At 39.4% G+C, this 25718-nt stretch overlaps 1 protein-coding gene and 1 non-coding gene across 5 annotated transcripts in view; one reads left to right on the top strand and one right to left on the bottom strand.

Moving 5' to 3' along the window:
• The first annotated feature begins 751 nt into the window (after window positions 1-751).
• LOC127491526 (uncharacterized) lies at window positions 752-7225 on the top strand. The gene is made up of 3 exons (XR_011387280.1): window positions 752-889; window positions 3383-3483; window positions 6812-7225. It is a non-coding gene; the product is annotated as an uncharacterized protein (transcript).
• A 1325-nt stretch (window positions 7226-8550) lies between these two features.
• Window positions 8551-25718, bottom strand: part of TTC21B (tetratricopeptide repeat domain 21B) — a 112222-nt gene continuing 95054 nt past the window's right edge. For 3 of the 4 annotated variants that reach the window (XM_070070739.1, XM_002712247.5, XM_051848549.2), the window contains 4 exons: window positions 25067-25291; window positions 21217-21337; window positions 15793-15860; window positions 8551-14646 (listed from right to left, as the gene is read on the bottom strand). In XM_070070739.1, coding sequence (XP_069926840.1) covers window positions 14569-14646; window positions 15793-15860; window positions 21217-21337; window positions 25067-25291 — 492 coding nt within the window. In that variant the 3' untranslated portion in view covers window positions 8551-14568. Of the gene's footprint in view, window positions 14647-14696; window positions 15067-15792; window positions 15861-21216; window positions 21338-25066; window positions 25292-25718 lie in introns of those variants that run through there. The other variant, XM_017342903.3, reaches the window with a different exon arrangement.

Here is a 25718-nt window from a genome sequence, read left to right as displayed (position 1 = left end):
CAGCATGGGGGCATGAACCAGGTGCTCATTAAACACTAGGTGGCTGGTTCAGCCAAATTCATAGACATTTGAATCAGGTGTGTATTTGCCTGTTTTCTGTTGCTATAACAAAATGCTTAAAGCTGAGTACTTTATAAAGAAAACAGATCCGAGGCCGGCATTGTGGTGTGTCAGGTTGGGCTACAATGCCAGCATCCTATACAGGCCCTGGTTTGAGTCCTGGCTGCTCCCTTTCTGATCCAGCTCCTTACTGATGTATCTGGGAAAGTAGCAGAGGATGGCCCAAGTCCTTGAGCCCCTGCACCCACGTGGGAGGCCTGGAAGAGGCTTTTTGTTCTTGGCTTTGGCCTGGCCCAGCCCCAGCCATTGCTGCCATTTGGGGAGTGAACCAGCAGATGGGCGATCTCTATGTATCTCTCTCCCCACCTCTCTGTGTAACTCTACCTTTCAAATAAATAAAATAAATCTTAAAAAAAATGAAAGAAAAAGAAAAAAAGTAAGCAGGTCTATGTGGCTCACAGCTTCTGATGTTTCAAGTCCCAGGTCATCTTTTTGGCTTCTGCTGAGGGCTCTCTTGGCTGCCTCACAGCATGGGAGGTGGCATCATGGTTGGAACATGTGTGAAAGAGGGCGATCACATGGTGAAACAGGAAGGCAGAGGGATTCAGGGACTTGGCATATTCTTTTCTTTTTTTAATAACCCACTCTCACAGGAAGGAATTATGGGCCTGTAAGAACTACATTAATCACTTCCAAACTGGCACACCTAATGACATATCCACCTTCCACTAGGCTGCACCTCTCCATGGTACCATCATATCAACACCAGCCTGGAGGACCAAGCTTCCAGTTCATGAAACTTTGGAGGATGCACTCAAATAACAGCAAGGTGTGTCACATAAACTTTTTTTTTATTATAAACACTTTTATTTAGTAAATATAATTTTCCAAAGTACAGTTTATGGATTACAATGGCTTTTTCTCCCCCATAACTTCCCTCCCACCTGCAACTCTCCCATCTCCCACTCCCTCTCTCATTCCATTCACATCAAGATTCATTTTCAATTATCTTTATATACAGAAGATCAATTTAGTATATATTAAGTAAGGATTTCATCAGTTTGCACCCACACAGAACATAAAGTGTAAAATACTGTTTGAGTACTAGTTATAGCATTAATTCACATTGGACAACAACAATTCACATTAAGGACAGAGATCCCACATGAGGAGTAAGTACACAGTGACTCCTGTTGTTGACTTAACAATTTGACACTCTTGTTTATGGCGTCAGAAATCTCCCTAGGCTCTAGTCATGAGTTGCCAAGGCTATGGAAACATTTTGAGTTCACCAACTCCGATTTTATTTAGACAGGGTCATAATCAAAGTGGAAGTTCTCTCCTCCCTTCAGAGAAAGGTACCTCCTCCTTTGATGGCCTGTTCTTTCTACTGGGATCTATTTGCAGAAATCTTTCATTTAGGTCCTTTTTTTTTTTTTTTTTTTTTCCAGAGTGTCTTGGCTTTCCATGGCTAAAAACTCTCATGGGCTCTTCAGCCAGATCTGAGTGCCTTAAGGGCTGATTCTGAGGTCAGAGTGCTGAGTGCTATTTAGCACATCTGCCATTCTATGAGTCTGCTGTGTATCCCACTTCCCATGTTGGATCATTCTCTCCCTTTTTGATTCTATCAGTAGTCTCAGACACTAGTCTTGTTTGTGTGATCCCTTTGACTCTTAGACCTATCAGTGTGATCAATTGTGAACTGAAATTGATCACTTGGACTAGTGAGATGGCATTGGTACATGCAATCTTGATGGGATTGTTTTGGAATCCCCTGGCACGATTCTAACTCCACCATTTGAGGCAAGTCCGATTGAGCATGTCTCAAATTGTACATCTCCTCCCTCTCTTATTCCCACTCTTATATTTAACAGGGATCACTTTTCAGTTAAATTTCAACACCTAAGAATAAATGTGTGTTAACTACAGAGTTCAACCAATAGTATTAACTAGAACAAAAAAATACTAAAAGGGATAAAGTATTAAATTGTACACATAAAACTTTCTTATTTCACCCTATCAGCAACCTCTCGTTTAGTCCCATTTTACATATTAGGAAGCTGAGACATAGAAAACATCTGTGGGTCGGCATTGTCACCTAGCGGGTAAAACCGCCACCTGCGACACGGACCTTCCACCCAATATGAGTGCTGACCAAGTCCTGGTTGCTCCACTTCCAAGCCAGCTACCTGCTAATGGCCTGGGAAGAGCAGTGGAAAGATGGTCCAATTGCTTGGCCCCTGCCCCCATGTGGGAGATCCGGATGAAGCTTCTGGCCCCTGACATCTCTCTCTCTCTCTCTCTGTTTCTTTCTCCCCCCCCCCCCCCGTAACTCTGCCTTTCAAATTAAATAAAACAATTTTTTTTAAAAAAGAAAAAAACATTAGGAATTTGCCCTAAATCACATTACTGGTAAGTGGCAGAGGATGCAAAACCATGTTGTTTGACTTCAAAGCCCACTAGGCTATATTCCTCTCTTCTCACTCATAATGAGAGACAGCTGAACCTAGCATACTGCATTCTGCTGGGCACTTGTTTTAACTTACACAGACACTTATAAGACGACACCCGTGTGGGAGGCCTGGAAGAAGCTCCTGGCTCCTGGCTTTGGATTGGTGCAGCTCCGGCCATCACGGCCATCTGGGGAGTGAACCAGTGGATGGAAAAACCTGTCTCTTTCTCTCTACCTCTGCCTCTCTGTAACTCTGCCTTTCAAATAAATAAATCTTTTTTTTTTTTTTTTTTGACAGGCAGAGTGGATAGTGGGAGAGAGAGAGAGACAGAGAGAAAGGTCTTCCTTTTGCCATTGGTTCACCCTCCAATGGCCGCCACGGCTGGCGTGCTGCGGCCCGCACAACGCGCTGATCCAAAGCCAGGAGCCAGGTGCTTATGCTGGTCTCCCATGGGGTGCAGGGCCCAAGCACTTGGGCCATCCTCCACTGCACTCCCTGGCCACAGCAGAGAGCTGGCCTGGAAGAGGGGCAACCGGGACAGAATCCGGCGCCCTGACCGGGACTAGAACCGGTGTGCCGGCGCCACAAGGCGGAGGATTAGCCTAGTGAGCCGGCATACATACATCTTTAAAATAAAGATGACACTGATCTGAACCATAATGTTCTCCTGTCTAGCATGATCTGCCTAAACAATACAAGGTAGCTTCCCAAAGATCATGGAAAAACAGAATTAAAAGACAATGTGAATTTTGCACAAACGTTCTGAAGGCCCCTCATAAGGCTGGGGTGGGGTTCATAAGTGATCTCCAGAACTGTACGTAAATATTGTGACAACACAAATTTCTATTTCTTCCCCATTGTGTTTTCAGAGATGTCCAAAAGGGCTGCACAGCTTGTCCAGCACTCTTCTCATCTCACATGGGTTTCACCTGCAAGATATCACTGGCCCCCTTTCTCCTGTGTGCTGAAGGTAGGGCACTTCTGTCACCACTGAAATTCATTTTTAAAAAGAGAACAGCTTTGAGGAAATAGCAGAGTGGTTTGTTCATTTTTTCAAGTTAGTATGGAGCAAAACGGATTGAGCAGGCTCTTTCCAGAAGTCTGATTTCTGGTCAGCATGCTGCTTGAGTCCCCTGGTTGAACACATTTCAGCCATCCTGTGCCTAAGGAGAAAACCATCACTCCTGGCTCACGTCGCTATGGTAACTGATGCTCAGCAGGCAGTTGCAGTTCCATTTAACATAACTGGCTTTAAGAACTTGAGGGGACAGTATGCTTTCATAGAAGAGAAAGGGGAAGCTGAGTGGTTTAATTAATGTGTCTCAGTTTTACGTAAGGATACGGGTCACTTTCACTGTTTGACCATATCATGTCTAGTCCTGTTTTATCTCTGTATCAGATCTAAGGCATCAAAGGCTGACTATTTCTCTCATCATGTGTGAAGTGCAGAGTGGGCAGAAGAGGAGAAACGGGTTGTGTTGGACCCTTTGCAAAAGGTTTTTCACTTTACAAAACCATCTCGGCTTGAGAGTGTGTAGAAGAATTGCTTTCTCTTCTCTCCTCCACAAAGGAGGCCTGAGAGATGGGTTGCTAGGCAACCTCACACCGAAGACTGGGGCGCTTTGAAATTAACATAGCTGACCTCCCCATCATCTCCGCAGTGATGCTATTCAAAATCATTTCATGAGGCCGTAGGACTCAAGGAGATAGATATAAAATGTAAACACTAAACTAAAGCATAAGGGAAATAAATCTAACTTTTTTCAAGATTTTCCAGGATTCACTCAATGAAAAAAAAAAAGGCAGCAGTTTGAAAGGACAGGTAGAGGGAGAAATATAGTTAATGGTTGTCAACCAGAAACTTGCATTATATAGGTAAAATATAGGAGGAAAATTTCCCTATTCTTTTAGAAATATAAATATTTTAATGGCCATGTAAGAGATTAACAGCAAAGGGTCTGAAAATACTGAAGGCCAAAGAAAAATAAATCCGTTTACAATCATGCGATTCTATTAAACATATATATTTTAAAAATTCTTAACTCTCAACCTTACCACGTGACAGTCTGTTTGATCTGCAGACTGCTCCTCTCCTCCCTGCCACTACCTCACTAATATGACACTGATTGGCGCGGGAAGGGATGGCATTTATTTTGCAGGCAGATGAATATTGGAAGGAAACTGCAAAGCTGGTCTATGAAGCAGATCATAGGCTCTCATCAGCAATCAATTGTTGAGTTTGAGTTTTAACATACCTCACACGACTGGGAAATGGTGATAGTGACATTTTAAGATAGGTTGTTAAATTTATCAACATTAAAAGTCGACTAAAGTTGGTGGTAGTGTGGGAGGTTGGGGACAGCAAACAAACACTGCATTTTTTTTCTGCAGGGTTTGTGTCTTTTACTATGGGCTTTCAGTGAAGCACTTCAGAAACTATTTTAGTTGGATTATAAGATTCAAGAAATGAACAAATATGTCGAGGTTTTAGGATTCAAGGTTTTACTGTGGAAGAAGGGTCATACAAATGAAAAATTGGGAAGGCAAGGAGGGCTCTTTGATGATGAAATGGAATTGGAGGCATTGAAGTAATTTTACGATTTTTAGATATATGTGCAAACACATATGTGTATGCACACATGTATGTATGTGTATGCATATGTACATATTCATGCATATGTTTCCATCTGTGGAAAGGGCCTGGAAACAATTACATATTCTCATAGCGATGAGCAGATTTGGGAGTAAGATCTTATTTCTAATATTCCTCAATAAGGAAAACCAGGGTTCACTGGAGAGATTACTGATTCCAAGGTAGGAGCAGGATACATTAGTAGCTGAGCCTGGGACACCTTGTTATGCTAGAAATAAGTGCATAATAAATAAGTAAATAAAAATAAAACAAGAATCTTGGGGACAGTCACAAGGTCATAGGAGCCAGCTTGAAGAGGCGCCTACTGGCCAAATAGGAAAATAATTAAGCCCCACAATTAGGCAGGACATTAATGAACATTGAAAAAAACAGCATCTTCCAAGCCTACATTTTTACATTTAAAAGGTAAAATAAAAATTAAAGTAAGCAAGGGAGAGGCTCTTGCTTAAAGTAAAATGCTGAGTGCTGAGTGCTGGGTACATGTGGAGGAAGCGCTGATGTGAGAATGCTGTCCTTTATAACTATGATAGTGATGACAGATCAGGCAAGAATCATGATAATGCAGGGGGATATTTTTGAAGAGGAGCAGGATATTTTTATGATCCAAAAGTGTCTTCTTACAGATTGCTTATTAATTGCAAGGGAAAAATAATAACTACATAGTGGAGAAATTTGTCTGAGTAATCAAAATTAATTCACCAATCAGGGCAGATGGACATATGGGCTTCCAGATGTCATACCCTGAGGACACAACATCATTTATAGAGCGGCAGGGCCAGGAATTCTTAGCTCACAGCGATTCTTGAGAAAGTATTAGACAAACCCCAAACGAGGAATCTTCTCTTCCAAAAAAGGAGAGGAGGGGAGAGGACCGAATTCTTTAAAAATGTCTATGTTATAAAAGATGGAGAGAGGCTGTGAGGATGCCCCAGGGTGAAAATACCACAGAAACTCAATGATAAATGCAGTGTCCGATCCCAGGGAGGATCTGGACTGAAGGGACAAGGGGCATGACTGGATCAACTGGTGCTGTTGATTACTGTGTCCATGTTAAATTTACTGAAGTTGATAGCTGCATCCCTATTTGTAAATAAGACACCAAAGTATTTAGGGGTACAAGGGTGTATGTATAATGTATGCAACTTCCTCCCAGAAAGACATTTTATGTATTTATATATGTGTAAGTATATATATATATATATGAATGTGTAAGTGCATATGGAAAGTACAAATGATCAAGTAAAAAGGGTAAAACATTAACAGTATTTTACTATTATGTATTTTACTAAATTTATATTTACTGGGTAAATATATATACTGGTATGTGGCTGCTTTTTACATTCTTATTCATCCAACTTCCCATATACTTGGAATGATTCCCAAATTAAAAGTTTAAATCATGTTTTCTCTTTTCATGAAAACAAAATAATTTTATTGTAACCAGAATTATGAATATTTGACATTTTAAGAAATCTATAAAACAACAACTCAACATGGAGTAAGACACACTTTAAAAGGCAGATTTCTGTGCCTAAGCCAGAAAAGTGACATCAGAATCCAGACACATCTCATCTGTCCCATTTCTTCCCCTTGCCTCTTCATGTTCTATGCATTCAATCATAACGTTGCTCTTGGTTTTTCTCAGTATCCTGGACTCTCCCCATGTCTACACTCTGAGACTATCCCCTGCAGTTTGTGACATAAGTCAACGTGAAAAGGGGACTGAAAGATTTTCAAGAACCGGTATGTCAGGAGAGTTTTCCTTTATCGACTGAAGCAACTTCAAGTATGTAACTTAAACTGTATAAAAAGAGCATTTATGTAACTGTTTAGCACTTCTGTGAATGTCCTTCTAAGTGCTTTCAAAGTTTAACCTCTACATAACAAGACCTAGGACCCTGACCGCATTGTAAGTCAGGATACTACTGAACACTTCACAGCTCTGTTCTTCATGCCTCGAGTATTTCTCAAGGTTCTTACATCATTTTACTGGTTAAAAATAACACTAGGCTGCCTTTGCCGGAAACGGAAATAGTAATTACTCTCTCAAAATATCCTTATTTTTTTTTTTTAGAGTTTTCTTTTACAGTGCCAAAAGGATTTGTTTAAAGAAAGATAAAAATAACATGCATACTATTTGAAAACAGCCCCGGTTTAAAGATTGCCATTGGTTCCAAGGTTATGCCGCTTGGAAGGAAGACATTTAGAACCTGCTCATTACTCAGCTTTCCTCATTTACGGGATCACATTTCTTTTATGGGCACTGTGCCAGACTCATTGATGTGCACTGGGAGGCGGATTGTGGAGGGAAGCTCTTTTCTAGAAAACATCTGGTTCTTAAGAAAGTATTAGAAGGAGGGTAGTACATTTTCCCTCTTCGCTGTGATTTATTATGTTACAGTAACCCCCTTCTCATCTGGCAGGCCCGCTCCCAGCAACCACAACCCGGAACCTGGAAATAAGTGAAAAATATCTCAGAGTCCAAGGAAAACAGAGGCCTAAATTCCATTGCATATGAAGGAGCAGTGGTGCCCTTGGGTCAAAGTCTGTGTTATTTGTTATAAAACTGTTGGAGCCAATTAACATAAGGGCTCCTGAGGCCACCTTTCTATGTGGTGCCTTTCTTTGCAGTTATTTTGTTCCATCTCTCTCCTTAACTAAACTCATCCATTCCCCCTTTTCCTACTCAGTTTTTCTCTTCTCTTCTCATAACTCAACATTGACTGCCTTTTTCACATGAGCATTTCAAGATGTTCGGGAAAATCTTCTCTCAGACCTCTGCAGTCATGGCCCCCTTGCCCCCTTCCCTCAGCCTTCTGTGTACACAATTTTCTCTACTGTCCTTAGTTCCAGTCCCAGGGCTGCCCCCCCCACCCCCCACCTAGGGGACAGTTTTGCTCAAATAAGAAAAGGGAGACCTTGTCCTCTGAGGAGACGCAGTCGGGAGTGTGCGATCTGGAGGCCTTCAGCCTCATCGACCGCCCCCTGGGCTGGCTCCCTGTGACACAGCCCATGCACTGCACAGCCACACACTGTACTCCTGTTGGGCTTCACTGATTTCCACGGGGTCTTCAACTTGTTACATTTGCAATGACTGACATTAAGACTCTGTTCCTAGGATGATGGACTAGAAGTGCAGAGACGTGGTCCTGCTCTCAGTTCTTTCTGAAGCTGCAGAACTGTGTCCTGGCCCCCGTGGCAGGAGAGCCTCTGGATATTCCCTTGGGAACCCCTCTTCTCCCGCCACTGCTGTCATCACCGCCATCACCACTTTCAGGCAGTCTTTCCTCATCTTACACTTCCTGAATCTTTCCCTCTGACAACTGAAGTAAATTAGATTACATTTTTTATGAACAACTGGAAGTAAAGCACGAGTGTTCAGAGTTGAAAGAATATCTGCTTTTGTTTATTTTTTTCCTCACTCATCTTTGCTCAGTAAAATCGCTTAAACAGGCAGCAACAAGCAAGTTTGAGGCTGATGTTAAAAAGCAAACAAGAAAAACCTTTTACTTTTAATGTAGACTACACATTCATTGCAGAACTTTTACAATCGCAAAGAAATAAAAATTCTCTGGTATGTCATCACTCACATATAACCATGTTAACAACTGAGTTTCATTGAGCTTCTGTGTTATCTATTATACACACTTTTTTTTTTTTTACAAATTAATGCACTGTTTCTAGTTTTATGCTTTTTAAATTACTTTGTGAGAATTTTAACAGTTAAAAAATCTGTGAGGGGTGGGTGCTGTGGAACAGTGGGTTGCCACTTGGGATAGCCACATTCCATATCCGAGGGCCTGGGATAAGGTTCTGCCTCTGCTTCTGATTGGGCTTCCTGCTGATGTGCACTCTGGGATGCGACAGATGATGTCTGAGGTACTGGGGCTCCTGCCACTCCTGTTGCAGTCCTGGATGGAGTTCCTGGCTCCTTCCTAAGGCATGGCCCAGCCCTGACTAGTGCATACATTTGAGAAGTGAACCAGTGGATTGAAGTTCTTTTTCCATTCATCTCTTTCTCTGTTTGCTTTTTAAACAAATAGAAATCAATTAAAAAATATGTGGGAGGCAGGTATTTGAGTGTAAAGGTTTAAGCTGCCACTTAGGATACCTGCCATACTGGAGTGCCAGTTTGAGTTCCTGCTACCCCACTTCCAATCCAGTCCTGTGCCAATGCACCCGGGAAGCAGTGGATGATGGTTCAACTACTCCAGTCCTTGCCTCCCATGTGTGTGACCCAAAGGAAGTTCCTGGCTCCTCAGTTCAGACTGATCCAGCCTTTGTTGGTGAAGGTATTTGGGAAGTGATTAGCAGGTGGGAGATGTCTTTCACATAAATAATTTTTAAAAAGGATTTTTTTTTATTTGAGCGGCAGAATTACAGACACAGAGAGGGAGAGACAGAGATGTCTTCCATCTGCTGGTTTACTCCCTAAATGGCCGCAACAGCCAGAGCTGGGCTAACCTGAAGCCAGGAGCCAGGAGCCTCCTACAGGTTTTCCACGTGGGTGCAGAGGCCTAAGAACTTGGGTCATCTTCCACTGCTTATCAGGCCACTGGCAGAGAGCTGGATTGGAAGAGGAGCAGCCAGGACATGAACTGGTGCCCATATGGGATGCCGACAATTTCAGTGTGGGCTTAACCTACTATGCCACAGCGCTGGTCCCAACACATAATTTTTTAAAAAATAACTGTGAAAGAAGTTTAAACACATATTTTTAAAGTTTTTAAGGACCACATAGTACTCCATTATTGGAAAAATCTTAATGTATTTGACCACGTCTTTCATGTTAGATGTTTTGGTAACAACTAAAAATAGCAAAAAACATTGCTGTCACACCTTTTTTAGCTGAAAAACTTTTGAGAAAGTTTTTGAATACTTCCCATGATGGATTTCCCTAAATGGGACCACTTGATCAAAGGCCAGGCTCTTAATTCATATTGCCCAGTTCCCTGTCAGGAAGGCAATGCTGCACTTCTACTAGCATTGTATGTACATGGTAGTTATCTTTGTACCTTTGCCCAAGCTTGCTTTTAAAAACTGCTACTAATCTATATGATCCTATTTTAAAACTACTCAGTTGTCATCTACAGTGCCAGGATGGCTGTTGTCAGATTCTTAATTGGTCTTTTGGTTTCCATAGCGATTTCAGTATCTCCTTATACCCTAGTGCAAAGTTCAAGGAAGCTTCCTCAGCTGTGCAGCATAAAAGGGCATTTCCAGATTTGCTCAAGGTCCCTGACCTCTAGGGAAGAAAGCTATTTCCTCTGGGGACCCAGTTTGTTATACTGGCTGGATTAAGGTCAAAAGTGAATTAAACTTACAAATGTAGATCTCAGGTTCACAGAAAATTCTTTCATTCCAGCTATGTCTCTCTTTTCCATCCTGAAAACCTGGAAGTCTCATTTAACATTACTGGTTCCTTTAAGTAGCAGTTCAGAGCAGTCTGGAATCAATACTGCCTAGTTTGAGTCACAACTGTCACAGATTTGTGGTCCTGGGCATAAGATATGTTTCATAGAGAGTTTAAAAATGGCGGCATGATAGAATCACAGGATGCTGCTTTAGATTGTGATCCTGGACGTAGACAGGTCTGAGATGACAATTGATACTTGATGCAAAGAAAAGATTAAGTCTAAAGGGGGAAACTTGGGAACCAGAGGCAGGGCAAGGAATAGGGAGAGAATACCAGATAGAAGAGGTAAGGGCAAAAGTATGCCTGGAGGTGCATGAAATGAGAGTCTGCATGTCAAGAGTCTAGCCTAATGTTTGGTGTGGAGAGACAGAAAAAGAAGGAAGGAAGAAGACAGGGAATGAATGAGAATCCTGAGTCCTGGATGGCCGAGCTTTCTAAGGGAATTTACTTATCCTTCAATCTCGCTTTGGACATTGTCTCTTTTCGTCCATGAAGGTTCTTTTCTCAGTTGCAATTTCTACATGGAGTATAAGAAGCAAGGAGAGCTAACATTTTAAGAGCCTCAGTCATTCATCATACGTTTTATATATGTTCCCTCCTTCCACCCTGAGGCAGGTTATTATGCTTATAAACTTCTTTATGAATGAGTGAACTGAGACTCAGACTTCTACTAAGTGGTAGAGTCAAAATTTAAACCCAGTTTGGTCTGACTGCAAATCCATGCTCCTGACTATTATAGCACACTTATCCTCAATTGATTCCTCTTTGATAATATCTACACCGGTAGGAACTGTTCATTCCACTCAGTTCATCTTGTTCCTCATTACTTAGCTATGTCTGAGATAGAACACTTTGTTTCATTTGACAGACAGATGTAGACAAGAGAACATTTTCTTATAGATACTTTCTCCCTTAGGTTTGAAAGGCATTTCAAACAGTAAATAGGCACAAGCTTCAAAGATGGCTAGGACAGGATGAAATAAAATTCTGACTTTTTTTTTCCATGACCCTGAGCAAATCACTCACTCCAAGTCTTCTCTTCCTCATCTGAAATATAGGAATATTATTTCTGTGGCAAGTTGAGAATTCAAGACATAAAGTAAGGAAAGTCCCTAGAATAGCATCTAACAAATGGCAGTTGCAAAAAAAAAAGTCATCTTAAGAAACAAAAACAAAATCTTCATTTTACAGATAGAAACACTGATTTGCAAATGTCTTGCTGGGAGAACAGATGCTCGACTTTATCCAATTTTCATGACTGTAGCATCCCATGATCCAAGTTCACTTGGATTTACAAAGCATTCTGTTATATGATTTCTGCCTCTGTCAGCTCCCGCTGCTATAACGAAATATCATAAACTGGTTGGTTCACCAACAGCATGAATTTCTTTTTCACAGTCCTGGAGGCTGGATTCTGAGATTCTGGTTTAGGCACGGCCAGGTCCTAGTGAGGGCCTATTTCTGAGTAACAGATGGCTGACTTTTTAAAAAAAGACTTTATTTCAATTTATTTATTTGAAAGGCACAGTGATAAAAGGAGGGACAGAAAGAGGCAAATCGAGAGAGTGAGAGAGAGAGAGAGAGAGAGAGAGAGAGAGAGAAAGAGAGAGAATCAACCATCCACTGGTATACTTCCCAAAAAGGGTCAGGTTGAAGCCAGGAGCCAAAAATTCCATTTGGGTCTCCCATGAGAGTGGTAAGAATCCAAATACAAGGGCCATCAGCTGCCTCCAAGGTGTATTAGCAAGAAGTTCAATGAAAAACGTGGAGTACCCAGGACTCGAATAAGCATTCTAATACGAGATTTTTTTTTTTTTTTTTTTTTTGACAGGCAGAGTGGACAGTGAGAGAGAGACAGAGAGAAAGATCTTCCTTTTGCCGTTGGTTCACCCTCCAATGGCCGCTGCGGCCGGCGCGCTGCACCACGCTGATCTGAAGCCAGGAGCCAGGTGCTTCCTCCTGGTCTCCCATGCGGGCACAGGGCCCAAGCACTTGGGCCATCCTCTACTGCACTCCCTGGCCACAGCAGAGAGCTGGCCTGGAAGAGGGGCAACCGGGACAGAATCTGGCGCCCCGACCAGGACTAGAACCCAGAGTGCCAGCACCGCAGGTGGAGGATTAGCCTGTTGAGCTGCAGCTCTGGCCTCAAGTGGTGTCTTAACCCACTGTGTTGCAATGCCTGCCCTAAAGCTTAGCTCTCCGAGTCTGGAGTCTGACTTCTTGTTATGGCTTCACCTGTTGGGAAAGACAGCCAGAGAACACTCTCAGATCTCTCTCTCTTTTTTTTTTTTTAAAGGCACTCATCCCATCCCACCCTCCTGCTTCCTGAAGGCCCTACCTCTGAATACTACCACATGTGGGATTAGGATGTTAACATGAATTTTGGGGGATACTCAGTCTATGCCTTGTGCTCAATAATGCCCATTCAGGCTGTAAGATATTTTTCCTCTTGAATTGATGATAAAGAAATAATTTTTTCACAGCTTCAGTCTGAGAACAGGGATAATGATGCCTGTATTATATGGTTGTGAAGATCAAACATAATAAGACATGTATAAGTATTTAACAGACATGAAAGTCTTCACATATTCTATTATTGTTAAATGTTTTCATGAAACACCATAAATAAAAGGTAGGTGGAAAAAGTGGACTGATTAGAATTTTATAACGTAGAATTAGAATTAAAAAGAGTTTTGAAAACTTGGAGAAGTGATCAGTCACAAGAGAATACAGCTCAACATGGGCATTCATTGTTTTAAAATTTGCTTTATTTATTTGAAAGGTAGAGAGACAGAGAGAGATGTAGACAGAGATCTCCTACCAGCTGGGTTACTCCAAAATGCTAGCAACAGCCTGTGCTGGTCAGGCCAAAGCCAAGGGTTGGGAACCTAATCCTGGTCTCCCATGTGGGTGGCAGGGAACCAAACACCTGAGCCACTACTGCTTACCAGGGTGTGCAGGGATAAGGAGCTGGAATCAGAAGTAGAGCTGGGACTCAAATCCAGGCCCTCTGATATGAGATGACAGCATCCTAAATGGTATCTTAATTGCTATGCCAAATGCCTTCCCCAGGTAGAAGACACTTAAAGAAAAGCAGCAAATGACTTTTAAAAACACTCTGTGTTCATTGCAAATGTAGGAATATTGAAAATCGTGTTTTTGATTTTTGAAGACAATTGAGAAATATGTAGACAAAAAATTTAAAATAATGATAAGGACTGTATTTATTAAGAAGAGGTTAAATTTAGTGTAAAAGAGGGATAACTGCTCTGATTGGGTATTGTTAGGCATAGCTGGGTGAGCAAGTGATTTTCACATGGTGAATCTTGTGAGCTCCTTTTTCAAATCACATTGGAAGAATGAGCAGAAAGGGAAACTGACACTCTGTACTTTGCCAGAAAAGGCTTACCTAAGAAAGTCCTATTTTCTGCAATATTGCCCTGAGGAGTTTAACCTGATTTTGCAAAACTTTTGACGCCATGTGATTTCTAAGAGGAATATAAAAAATATAGTTACAAGATCTTTATTAAAATATAGATTTAAAATATATATTGTCTTTTTCATAAATTTACATCGAGGTTTACTCAAACTTTTGAAACACAGACTATCACAAAAAATTTAACAGAGAACAATGCATTTTACATATATTCCCTGAAATAAGCAAGGGACATTGCTTAGGAAAAAGACAGAATGTTTGATTATCCAGATTTTAACCAAATGTTCTTTGTAGAAATGGTTTACAGTCTTTACCACAGAGCTGCCATATCTACACGTCATCAAGAGACAGACGGGTTCTCATTCACCCTCTCCATTAGCAGGCATGCGTTTGGCATGGCTTTCTCTTTATGTGCAGCAGCAGCCTCTGCTGGAGAAAGGAAAGGATGCTTCTATCATGAAACATTAGCTCTAACCAATTCTGAACCGGAGGAACTCAAAGCTCCTTTCATTTCTCACTTAACCAACAAACTAAGTTAAAATTCTCCTTTTCAAGGTCTTAAAGACATGCGTGCCTTGTCAAGTATATCCTTTCTGATTTTTGGATAAGCTGGATGTGCTTCAAGAACCTGCAAAAAAAAACCACAAAGAATCCCAAAGAACCTGCAATTAATTATCAAGAACTAAGGAGTCACAAAATTCACTAGCAAAGAGCACTACAGGTGTAATATCATTGTAGTAATGCTACAGCAACTACAACACCTTTGAAAGGTGACATTTTGGATGGAACATGGTTCATCTACATTCCAAATGACAACAGTACAATATGTATAACACATGTAGAAAACACAGCAAAAACAATACCTTCCTTAATAGATAATGGTGGGAAAAATTATTTATCAATGACTTACAATATTTCATGATTAAACTATTTATTCATGATATTTAGTAAAGCCTTGGAAAGTGATTTTTAATCAAGATCAAATATCAGATTTACCTGGAGTAATTTTGAAACATGAATTTCCAGACCCACTGATCTAAGAGGAGATCTCCATTAAAAAAAAAAAAAAAACTTTTACAAATGATTCTAACATATAATCTTAAATTAATGTGAAACCATAATTGTAATGTACAGACTCATTCATTGATTGCCACCACTGAGGCTAGCATCTGTTAGAATGATGCCGATGTGCAGTTATATGGGATAAGGGACATTACAAAATTCTTTTCTAAGGAGCTTTTCTTGGAACTCTTTACAATATTTAATGTAATGTTTTATACAGAATATCAGTAAGACAATGTATATATAAGGAAATTCTAGGAATTCAAAAATATAACTTGAGAAATAGTCATCTGTAACTGAATGACTTCTAAATTACAGAATAAAACATTTTATCAGGTTTATAAATCTCAATTCACCACTGGCCAGACTGAGACATTCACAAGAGTTTATATTCAGAACAATGATCTGGAGAATCAGTATTATATCAAAACATCTTCTAACTTGAAAATTAAGTTTTATTTAACATTTGTTCATTAGCCTCTACCTTGAAATTGATACAAATATTTCATTTTGGTTCCAAATTAAAAATACATGTTTGTTTTACATAAACTACTATTTTCTAAATTTCGAACACAATAATCTTTCCAGAATATACTTGATGTCATTTAAATAAAATACTAAGTCATCTACTCAAAATGTACATTTTATGATTAACTATAGTACGAAATTATGCGTTTGGAACAGTTTAAGAAATCTAAATTTCAGTGTTTACCTGATGACAAATGTCAATTGCATCCACATATCTTTTTGCTTTTAAGTAATTAAATGCCAGTTTGTATCCTGTTAAGAAAACAACAAAAAGATACAGTACTGTGCATAGAACCCACTGCTGGTTTTACTATTATTATTAGTTGACTCATCCCTTGTTTATTTAGTTATTGGAGAGCTCATTATGGCAGCTGGTGACTGAACTGCACAGAGGAAAGTGGTGTGACAATAGAAGACAGAGTGACACTGAAGAAGGGTGAGGAGAAAGAGGCTGGGGAGGACAAAGGGACCTCAGCGAAAATCCAGTTAGCTTAAAAGACTGCCACTCCACAAGGGTGGTTTCTATAGCCTGCTAGAGAGGACTCATTTATCTCAGGTTAACAACTCAACTGTTCATTTATACAGTGTAGATGGGCTTGGAACAACATACCAGGTCATCTGACTCCTACAGTCATGAGGTTTGCATTCTCTTAGGAGAGAGTACATTTCTCAGATAATTGCATGGGTAATTGAATCATTTCAAAACTGAGATAAATGCTGTGAAAGATTGACACAAGTCAAGATCCAAGCCAGGAGACTTGTAACAAGGAGTCTGACTGAGACCAACAGGGTGCCAGAGGATGCGTGGAACCCAAAGCGCGAAACAGAAACCAGGCCAGGGTGTGAATCAAGAATCATCAGCGAGAAGGAGGCGAGTGTGTAAAGGCCAGTGGTAGCACACATAGGAACCAAACAAACAGAGAGTGAGTGACGAGAAGACATAGCTCAGACAGGCACAACACAAAGGAGGGCGGATTAGTCACCGCATGTCAACACTGTAGTGATCAGGAAGAATGACCACAATTTCTGATTTAGAAACGCCACAGGGTAGGTGTTGACCATCAGAACAAAGTTTTAAGATATTTTAAAATGATTGCTATTCTCCAATAAGAACGAGTGAGAGTGGGGCTGGCACTGTGGCATAGCAGGTAAAGTGGGTAAAGCTGCCACCTTTGACTCTGGCATCCCATATGGACGCTGGTTCAAGTCCCAACCGCTCCACTTCCAATCTAGCTCCCTGTCAATGTGCCTGGGAAAGTAGCAGAAGATGGTCTAAGTCCTTGGGCCCCTATACCCATGTGGGAGACCCATAAGAAGCTCCTGGCTCCTGGCTCCTGGCTTTGGCCAGATCCAGCCTTAGCCTTTGTGGCTATCTGGGGAGTGAACCAGCAGATGGAAGATTTCTTTCTCTCTCTGTCTCTCCTCTCTGTAACTTTGACATAAATAAATCAATCTTTTTTTTTTAAAAAAAGAATGCATAAGAAAATTGAGGAGACAATAAATAACAGCAGCTCTGTATCTAGTAAATAAAATATAACACCATGTAAAATCATATGCAGTAATACCTCACTTTACCACTTAGAAATATGAAATAGGGAGACGTGAATGCTGCTCGTAGGTGCTCATAAAAGTGGCAGAACAAAGTTTTAAACTTCCAAATAAAACTTGACAAGAATTCCTGGCTAATACAATCATATGGTAGCCAAAAGAACAGTTATCTAAAATTTATAATATTTGATATATACATATTCATCCCAAACTCATCTATATAGATATACTCACAGAACTACCAAAATTGAAAACAAGAAGTTTCAGAGAGGCAGACTCAATGTCATAGCTAAGGTATTGTAAAATTGACTAGTAAATAGAATTTGTGACATTTAAAAAGGAAAACAATTTAGGCCATCATACCAACCATACTTTGTGTAGGAACTTGTCATTAAGTGTGGTTTTAGGTTTGGTTTCTGGCTTCTTCACCAATTTGGGGAGGTTAGGCACGTAATTTGAGCTGTCAATTTTAAGTTTCCTCATCCATAAAATAGAGATAATAACTTCCTTCTAACTCTTGGTATAATTTTATTTTTTAAAAATATTTATGTGTTTGTATTTGAAAGGCAGAGAGAGAGAGAGACAGACAGACAGACAGACAATCACCTGGTTCTCTACCCAAATGCCTGCAATAGTCAGGGATGGACCAAGCCTCAGCCAGGAGCCAGGAACTCCATCTGGGTCCATGTGGGTGGCTGGGACTCAGGTACTTGTGGCACACCTGATGCCTTCCTAGCAGTAGGAAGTTGGACCAGAAGTGAAGGAGCCAGAATGGATATGAATGTCCCAAGTGGCAGTTTAATCCACCACACCAAAATGTTCAGCCCTCTTTTAGTAAAATGTCAAAGATTAAATGGAGGATGTGAGTGTGATGTGGCTGCAATATCTGTTACCTCATTGATCACTAGGGTTGATCTGACTGATCTGGCTGGCTAGGCGGCTGTCCCCTTCCTCCCTCACCACTCCAAGTGCATCCCTCCCGAAGCTGTAGTTGAAGAAGATGACCTTCCTCACTAGAGGAGGACTCGTATCTGAGTAGCTGCACTCCCCTGCTACAACCTCCAAACAAGCTCTCAAAGATTAAATGGAAGTCAGAGGTCTTTAAAAAGTCCAAAAAATGCATATTATGAAAAATTCTGTGTGGATTTCACAGTATGAAGTTTTTTAAAAAAGATATATTTTATTTATTTCAAAGGCAGAATAATAGAGGAAAAGACAGAGAAAGAGATATTGTCTGTCTGCTGGTTCACTCCCCCAGATGGCTGCAATGGCCAAGGCTAGACCAGGCAGAAGCCAGGAGCCTGGAATTCCATCTGTGTTCCCCCTTTGGTGGCAGGGGCTTAAGCACCTGTCCCAGACACATTAGCAGGGAACTGGATTGGAAGTGGAGCAGCCAAAACTGGAACTGTTGCTCTGATACGAGGTATCACAGGCTGGGGCTTAACTGCCACAACACCAGTCTCAATAATAATAATAATAATAATAATAATAATAATTCTATAGTTTTTGTACCAAAATAAACATGTTTTAATTCCACTTTTTAAGTATCCTTGCTTGCACTTGTAATAAGCTTTTAAAAATTTTGAATACCACACAAATGTTAACAATTTTTCTGTGTAAACGAACACTACATTAGAGTCACAGAGCTATAAATGTCAGTATAAATTTCATAGATGATCCAGCCCAAAAAAATTTAGAGAGAAAACAAACGGAAAAGAGGGCAAGGTACATGAACACTGCAGCCACATTACACCTGTCAGATTTAACAGAACTCAACTATATGCTATCAGGAAAACCAGAGAGAGAGAGAAAAACAAAAAAACAAAAAAACAAAAAAACAATGTAAATACTTCAGGCTGTCCTGCAACCTGGGAATGGTTGTGAATGGAGAACAATGAATACATTGTTTTCTGTTGTCTCACTGGCTCTCAGTTCCTGCTGCCTTTATTTTTTGAATTTTATTTAGGTTGTACAAATTTCATGTATTTCATATATACAGATTTAGGCAAATAGTGATACTTCTCCTACCTCCTTTCTGCCCACACTCTAACCCTTCTTCTACCTCACTCTCACATTCTCACTCTTTATGTTCACAAAGATGAATTTTCAATTTACTTAATGATTGTATAGTTAATCCTACACTAAGTAAAGAGTTCACCAAACATTCTGAAAAAAATGTTTCTTAACAGAAGAGACAATCATCAAATCTCACAATCTGCTGCCCATTTTTTTAAAGTTCTTATTATATATATTTGAAGTGTGCAGCATTATATATAGACAGGATGACATGATTACGCAGTCAAGCAAATGATCCTATCTTTCCTGGTGGCTTTCCCAGTGGCAATCTTCAAACTTGCCACCTACAGACAGAGTATGAGTGTGATTTTAAGGGTTTCCTGAAAACTGAAAAAAGTGTAATGCATTGTTAAATTGGCCAGATTGGGGCGAGTATACAATGACAATTTTGCAAAGAGTTAACTAAGAGTCACAGAGAAATGTTTGCTAAATCCAAGTTGGAGTGACTGATAAAGCCATCCATAAGATACCATGATGATACACTGAAACACCTAGTGAGCTGCAATCTACTTGCTGACCTCTGGCAAGGAACAGAATATACAAATTATTTTTAAATCCATTGTTTCTGTGGAATAAGGTGTCAAAATTACTTTAAGGCCATTTAATAAGTTTATTTCTACAAGCTAACTTCATTCTGTAAGATATATGAGGGTTCTTCAAAACATTCATGGGAAATGGGTATTACAGAACAACTATGCATGGGTTTCAAGTTTTTTACACCAAATAAACTTTTCTTGATTCATAATTCTATAATTTTTTGAAGTACTCTTGTATAACTCCTGAGAATGGAAAATACTGAAAAAATCATCTGTTCCTGTGCTTTATACAAGACCAGTAAAATAATAAAGCCCAGAAAAACATAAGGTGAGGGGAGAGCTGAACTGATGGCTGTTAATGTGAGGATGACTGCATCCGAGGCTATGCTGTGCCATGGCTGCTGAAAAGACTGATGCTATCACAGGCTGAATTAACAATTAGGAAATGCCCAGTCAAAAGAAAAACACTGATTCACCTAAGGAGCATGGACAAAAAAAAAAAAAAAAAAAAAAAAAAAAAAAAAAAGCCAGTGTTTTGCAAACTTATTTGCTGATGAAAATACTCCCTTCATACTCAAGTCTTTTTTTTTTTTTTTTTTAATATAAATAACTATTAACATCTCATCAAGTGTTCCAAAGCACGGTTAGGGAAACACAATTTTAGAGCTTGCAGCTGACAGCAGCAGAGAACCAAGTCTCAGGAAGTAAGGACAAGTAACTGAGGGTGGTTTGAAGTGGGGTCTTAAGCAGGGACACGACATAAAGTCACAATTCAAGGGCTATCATCAGTGAGAAGAAAAGGATCTGTGGGTCGCTCCAGAGAGCAGACGTGGGCAACTGCAATGCAGCCTATTTCAGCTCAGCACAAGGAGAGAGAAGAGCATGGGGATGGGCTGTCTCACAATCGGGAAGCTTGGTCACTGAGTGTATCCCAGATGCCTCCCGTCTGTTAGGAACGCTGTCAAGGAATGGTTTACAAATACTGGAACTAGATTAGGTTTCTAGATGCTCAGGAGGGGGAAAAAGGCCCCATTGTAAAATAATTGTGGGAAATTTTGGCCCTCTGTGATGTTCATCACAATACGTAAGTGTTTGAAGGCTTTGAGAAGTTCTGCAGTAATCTGTGTGTGTAGATATATTGGAATGTTTTCTAACTTGATTGTCACACACATTATTCCACAGTGCTACCATTTTTTAAATAGCAGAGAATGAAGGGGGAGAAAACAGCAGAATTAGACTAGATGTCTTCTATGGTGATGAAGTTTGGACCTCAAAAAACTATACTTAACTATTGGTGGCTAATAATTTATTATGAATATGAACTTTCTTTCCAGAAACGTCTAAGAAAATTGGTTGTTATATTTTGTTCTGCATTTGAATGAAGACTTATGAAAGAAAAACTCCACAAGTTTCCTATGAAAACACAGGGCCCAATTTGCTAAACTCACCTACTGATGGATTTGTCTGACTGCCATGCTTCCATGCCATTTCATAGTTGAAGGCAGCATCTGTATATGCTTGCTCTTTTTCCATAATATATCCCATGTATTCATAAGCTTTGCAGCAGGACTAAAGAAAAATGGAAGATTATCAATGGATTAAGTTTGATCCCAGATTCTAAGGAATGTTTTTGACTACAGAAGTAACTTATATTAAACAATTCAAATGACAAATAAAACAATGTTTTTCAACTTTGGGCATACAATCAAATAGTTCATAAAACTTAATAAGTAATTATGATACCAAGCCCCCATTCCAAACCTACAGAACTACAAACTTTTTATAGAATCAGAAATACACATCAGGACATATGTATTTTATGCATATACATGTATACTATTATGAGTAATTTTAATACAAATATAGGAATAAGAGTATACTAAGACTCAAGAACCCATAACTCATCTTCTAAAATTAATACATGACCAGTACTCTTTCACCTCTATCCTACACACTTTTCTTTCCCTATTACCTGAAAAAAAGTCCTTAGATACTGATCATTCCATCTATAAATGTTAGTGGGTCTCTCAAAAAAAATACATTCTTTAAACATAATCACAGTTTATCACACCTGAAATGTAACAACTCTGTAATATCACCATATATCTAGTCACTAATCCAAGTTCAAAGTCTCAATATAATTTTTAAAGACATTTCAGTTAGAATGAGCATGCAAGTAGGGCTGAGAAACTGCAACTGGCTGAAGTGTCTCCCAAGTCTATTTTCATGTAAAGATTTTCTCTCTCCTACTTTTGCAATCAAATGTAGTACAAATAAAAGTATTTGTCTTGAAGTTTCTCATAACCCAGATTTAGTTGACTACATCTTCATAGTTTTATCTAATATATTCCTACATCACTAATGTCGAAAATTTTAATCAGGTCCAGAGGTTTGGATGATTTTGATTTGGGGGAAAAACAAATTAATCTACTCCACAGGTCAGTGCCAAGCAGAACCACATCTTAGCCCGAAGTGAAAGGAAATATGTACAACCCTGGATGTATATTTTTGTGCTTTTGTAATTTTTCTAGAACATTAGTTTAAAAATGGTGAAGAATTAAAAAAAGATAATATAAAGACATACTATTTAAGTCTCAATATTTTATTTATAACTAAAATGAATTTATTATAATTTAACTTGCCTCAGTTTAATGGAAGAAATCTCATCAATCATATTTTCATTAAAATTGTTATCATTAAAAAGACATAAAAATATGAACATAGGGACATATACTGATGTAGGCTACAGCTCAGCACAGCACAGTAAGATCCTCTCTACTGAATAGTTGATTCCATTTATTTTGATTAAAAATATTAAATTTTCATTTATCTTAATTACTTAGTGTTTCACTTGTCTCACTTCTGATAGTCCTGGCCCTGTCATAGATATTGTATTCTTCCCTCAGGAAGCACAGAATGTCTGACTGTCCCTCTTTTGTGATGCTATTTACATTCACAAATTCTCAAGGTTGAAACACAGTTTCATCTTTCTTCCTTGATTAGCAGGAAAATGACTGTAATGAGAAGTGTCTCCTTATCTGCTGTTTGGTTACCCCATCATGCAGCTTGTACAGAGAAGGCAAATGCATGTTTACCTCTTTTTCTTCTCTTGCTAGCTTTAGGAATAACAGTCCATTCATTAGCTTACGAAAGTAGTGACCAATTAGGATTTTCCTTCATTTTAGAATCTTTGTGAAGTCATGAATTTAAATGTATTTGATGTGAGAGTGTCTTCAAGTTTTCTTCTAAGTCTTTGACATAATTCATATTTGATACTTCCCTGCCATCTGGTATGACAAGATGGCCTAGTATTATTTTGTATACTTCCTGCCTTGATCTGAATGGTTTCCATTTGTTAATTATGCAATTCAAGGTTCCTAAGCTTTAGTTCCTGTCTCTCATGCTTACATTTTTTAAAAATATTTATTTATTTATTTGCAAGTCAGAGTTAGAGAGAGACAGAGACAGAGACAGAAAGAGACAGACAGAGAGGGAGATCTTCAATCTGCTAGTTCACTCCTAAATGGTGGCAACTGCCAGAACTGGACCAGGCCCAAGCCAGGAGCTTCTTTGGGACCTCCCACATGAGTAGTAGGGGCCCAAGTACTTGTGTCATTTTCCATTGCTTTTCCCAGGTGCCTTAGCAGGGAGCTGGATCAGCAGTGGACTCACACTTGCACCCATAAGGGATGCTGGCATCTCAGGAGGTGGCTTTATCTGCCATGCAACAGCACTGGCCCCTCATGCTTCCCTTATTGATGAGCCTAACCAGCAGGGCTGAATGAAATTGCCCACGCAGCCATCATACTTGACCACACAATGTACTGCTATCAGCTGTCTGGAAAACCAAAATTCTACCTCCATCAAAACCTTAATTCTCACACAATCTTGCTTAATCCTAGACTAGACATTTAAGGGTTAACTCTTTAGCAGTTTAAGTTTTCAAAGCCTATTGATGAATATTCTCTGTTTTTCAGGAACAATTTAACTTAAAACTGAGCAGTCAGAACTGTCTATAAATTGATGAATGGCATGGTGTCTTAGGCTTTTAAATTCTTAAGAAATTTTCTTAACAGTACTAGATAATCTTAAATTCTCTTTAAAAACCAATTGACCCATTTTGTAATCTAATTTGTTGAAAGAGAGTAAAACATATTTTCTGTGATTAAGATTTTAAAGTAAGGGGTTGGTGTTGTGGCATGGTGGGTAAAGCTGCCACCTGCAATGCAAGCATCCCATATGGACACCAGTTCAGGTCCCAGCTGCTCCACTTCCAATCCAGCTCCCTGTTAATAGCCTGGGAAAAGCAGTGGAAGGTGGTTCAAGTGTTTGGGCTTCTGCTACTCATGTCATCTGGAAGCAGCTCCTGGTTCCTGGCTTCAGCCTGGCTCAGCCCTGGCCACTGCAGCCATCTGGGGAGTGAACCAGCAGTGAACCTGGGGAGTGAACCTCTCTGTATCTCTCTCCCTCTGTACCTCTGACCTTCAAATAAATAAATCAGATCTTAAAAAAAAGATTTTGATATAATTGGTATGGATCTGTGAAGTTATATATCCTTAAGTTCCTGAGTACAGAGATTTTTTTCAACAAATAAAAATATTTATCTTCCCAGGCCATTAGCAGGGAGCTGGACTGGAAGTACCCATATGGATGCTGGCATTGTAGGTGGTGGTTTTTACTGGCTACACCACAATGTCAGGCCTCCCACATTAACTTGGAAAAAAAATTGTTATAAAACATTCTTTCTGTGGTAAAACATCAGAATGTTAGTAGAAGTCTTCAATTCCAAGGACTTTAAGATTTTTCAATTTTGCACCTATAGACGAGGAACTTTCATTAAAAAAATCAAATTAAAAGCTAAAAAGACTTTCCTCACAAAATCTACTCTGTGTAGTGCATTCTAATAACGTGAAAATGACATGCAGCTACAGTAAATTCATTAAGAGAATTTCTTAATAGGAAGGACAGGCGTCTGCAACTAATCTTCTTTTGCAATTTTCATTAGTTCTGGGATGAGCTGGGTAATCACAGGCAAACACTTGACATTCCAAAATACTTCCTGTAAGAAGGGCATCACCACAGCTGAAATTTGAAACTGTATAAATCTCCTTTTTTCTTTTATTTTCAAGGGCAAATGGCTTCTTATTAATATTTATTTGTGGCTGTGGTAAGTATAAATGTTTCGTTCTCAAAACACACACAAGAACGCTTGGAGATGGCACAATACTTTCTAACAAATGTTAAAGAAAGCTAATGCAACAAAATGTTAACAAAGATTTTTACTCTTCAAGCACCTACTTTATTATGACGCAGGCATCGTTTTAGTAATTCTTCTGCCATGTCATACTTTGCTGACTGAATATAAATATCAGCAAGTAGCAGCCAACTCTTCTCAAACTCCTCAGCATCAATAGGATTCCAGTTCATTTTTGCAATCCGCTTCAACTGATTTCTGGCTTTTGGAGTCTGTTTCAAGATCATAAAAGCTGTTGCCATCCCCAGGAGTGCTGGGATATGATCTTTCTGCAATAAAACAAAGCTTTAGACCACTACACACACACACACACACAATAAATGTGCTCTGTTGAAAGAAAAACACAAAGAAAGCAGCAAATGCTATGTCCTAGAATTGGTCTGTGGATAATAACAGTTTTTCTAGTTCTACCACAGATATGTGTGTCATTATAGTCATTTAAAACATCAAGTAACCTTAAGTCAGTGTGAAAAAACTTGGCCAGACACTGGGTGTGGTTAGGATAATTCAATAACTATGCAGATGCCATAAACATAATTCCAACAATAAACATGACTCAAACTTTAATGAGATTAACTGGTTGTTTGGGTTTTGTATAGAATCAGAAAAAAACATTATATGTCAGTATAATCCTTATTGAACAGCTTTAATGTTTTGGCTCATTGATTCTTTCACCTGACAAAAAGGAATAAAAGA

The sequence above is a fragment of the Oryctolagus cuniculus genome, chromosome 3 (genome assembly GCF_964237555.1).
Source record: "Oryctolagus cuniculus chromosome 3, mOryCun1.1, whole genome shotgun sequence".
Taxonomy (NCBI): Eukaryota; Metazoa; Chordata; class Mammalia; order Lagomorpha; family Leporidae; genus Oryctolagus; species Oryctolagus cuniculus.
The sequence above is the reverse complement of the archived record's forward strand: the minus strand, read 5'-3'. Positions and strand labels throughout refer to the sequence as shown.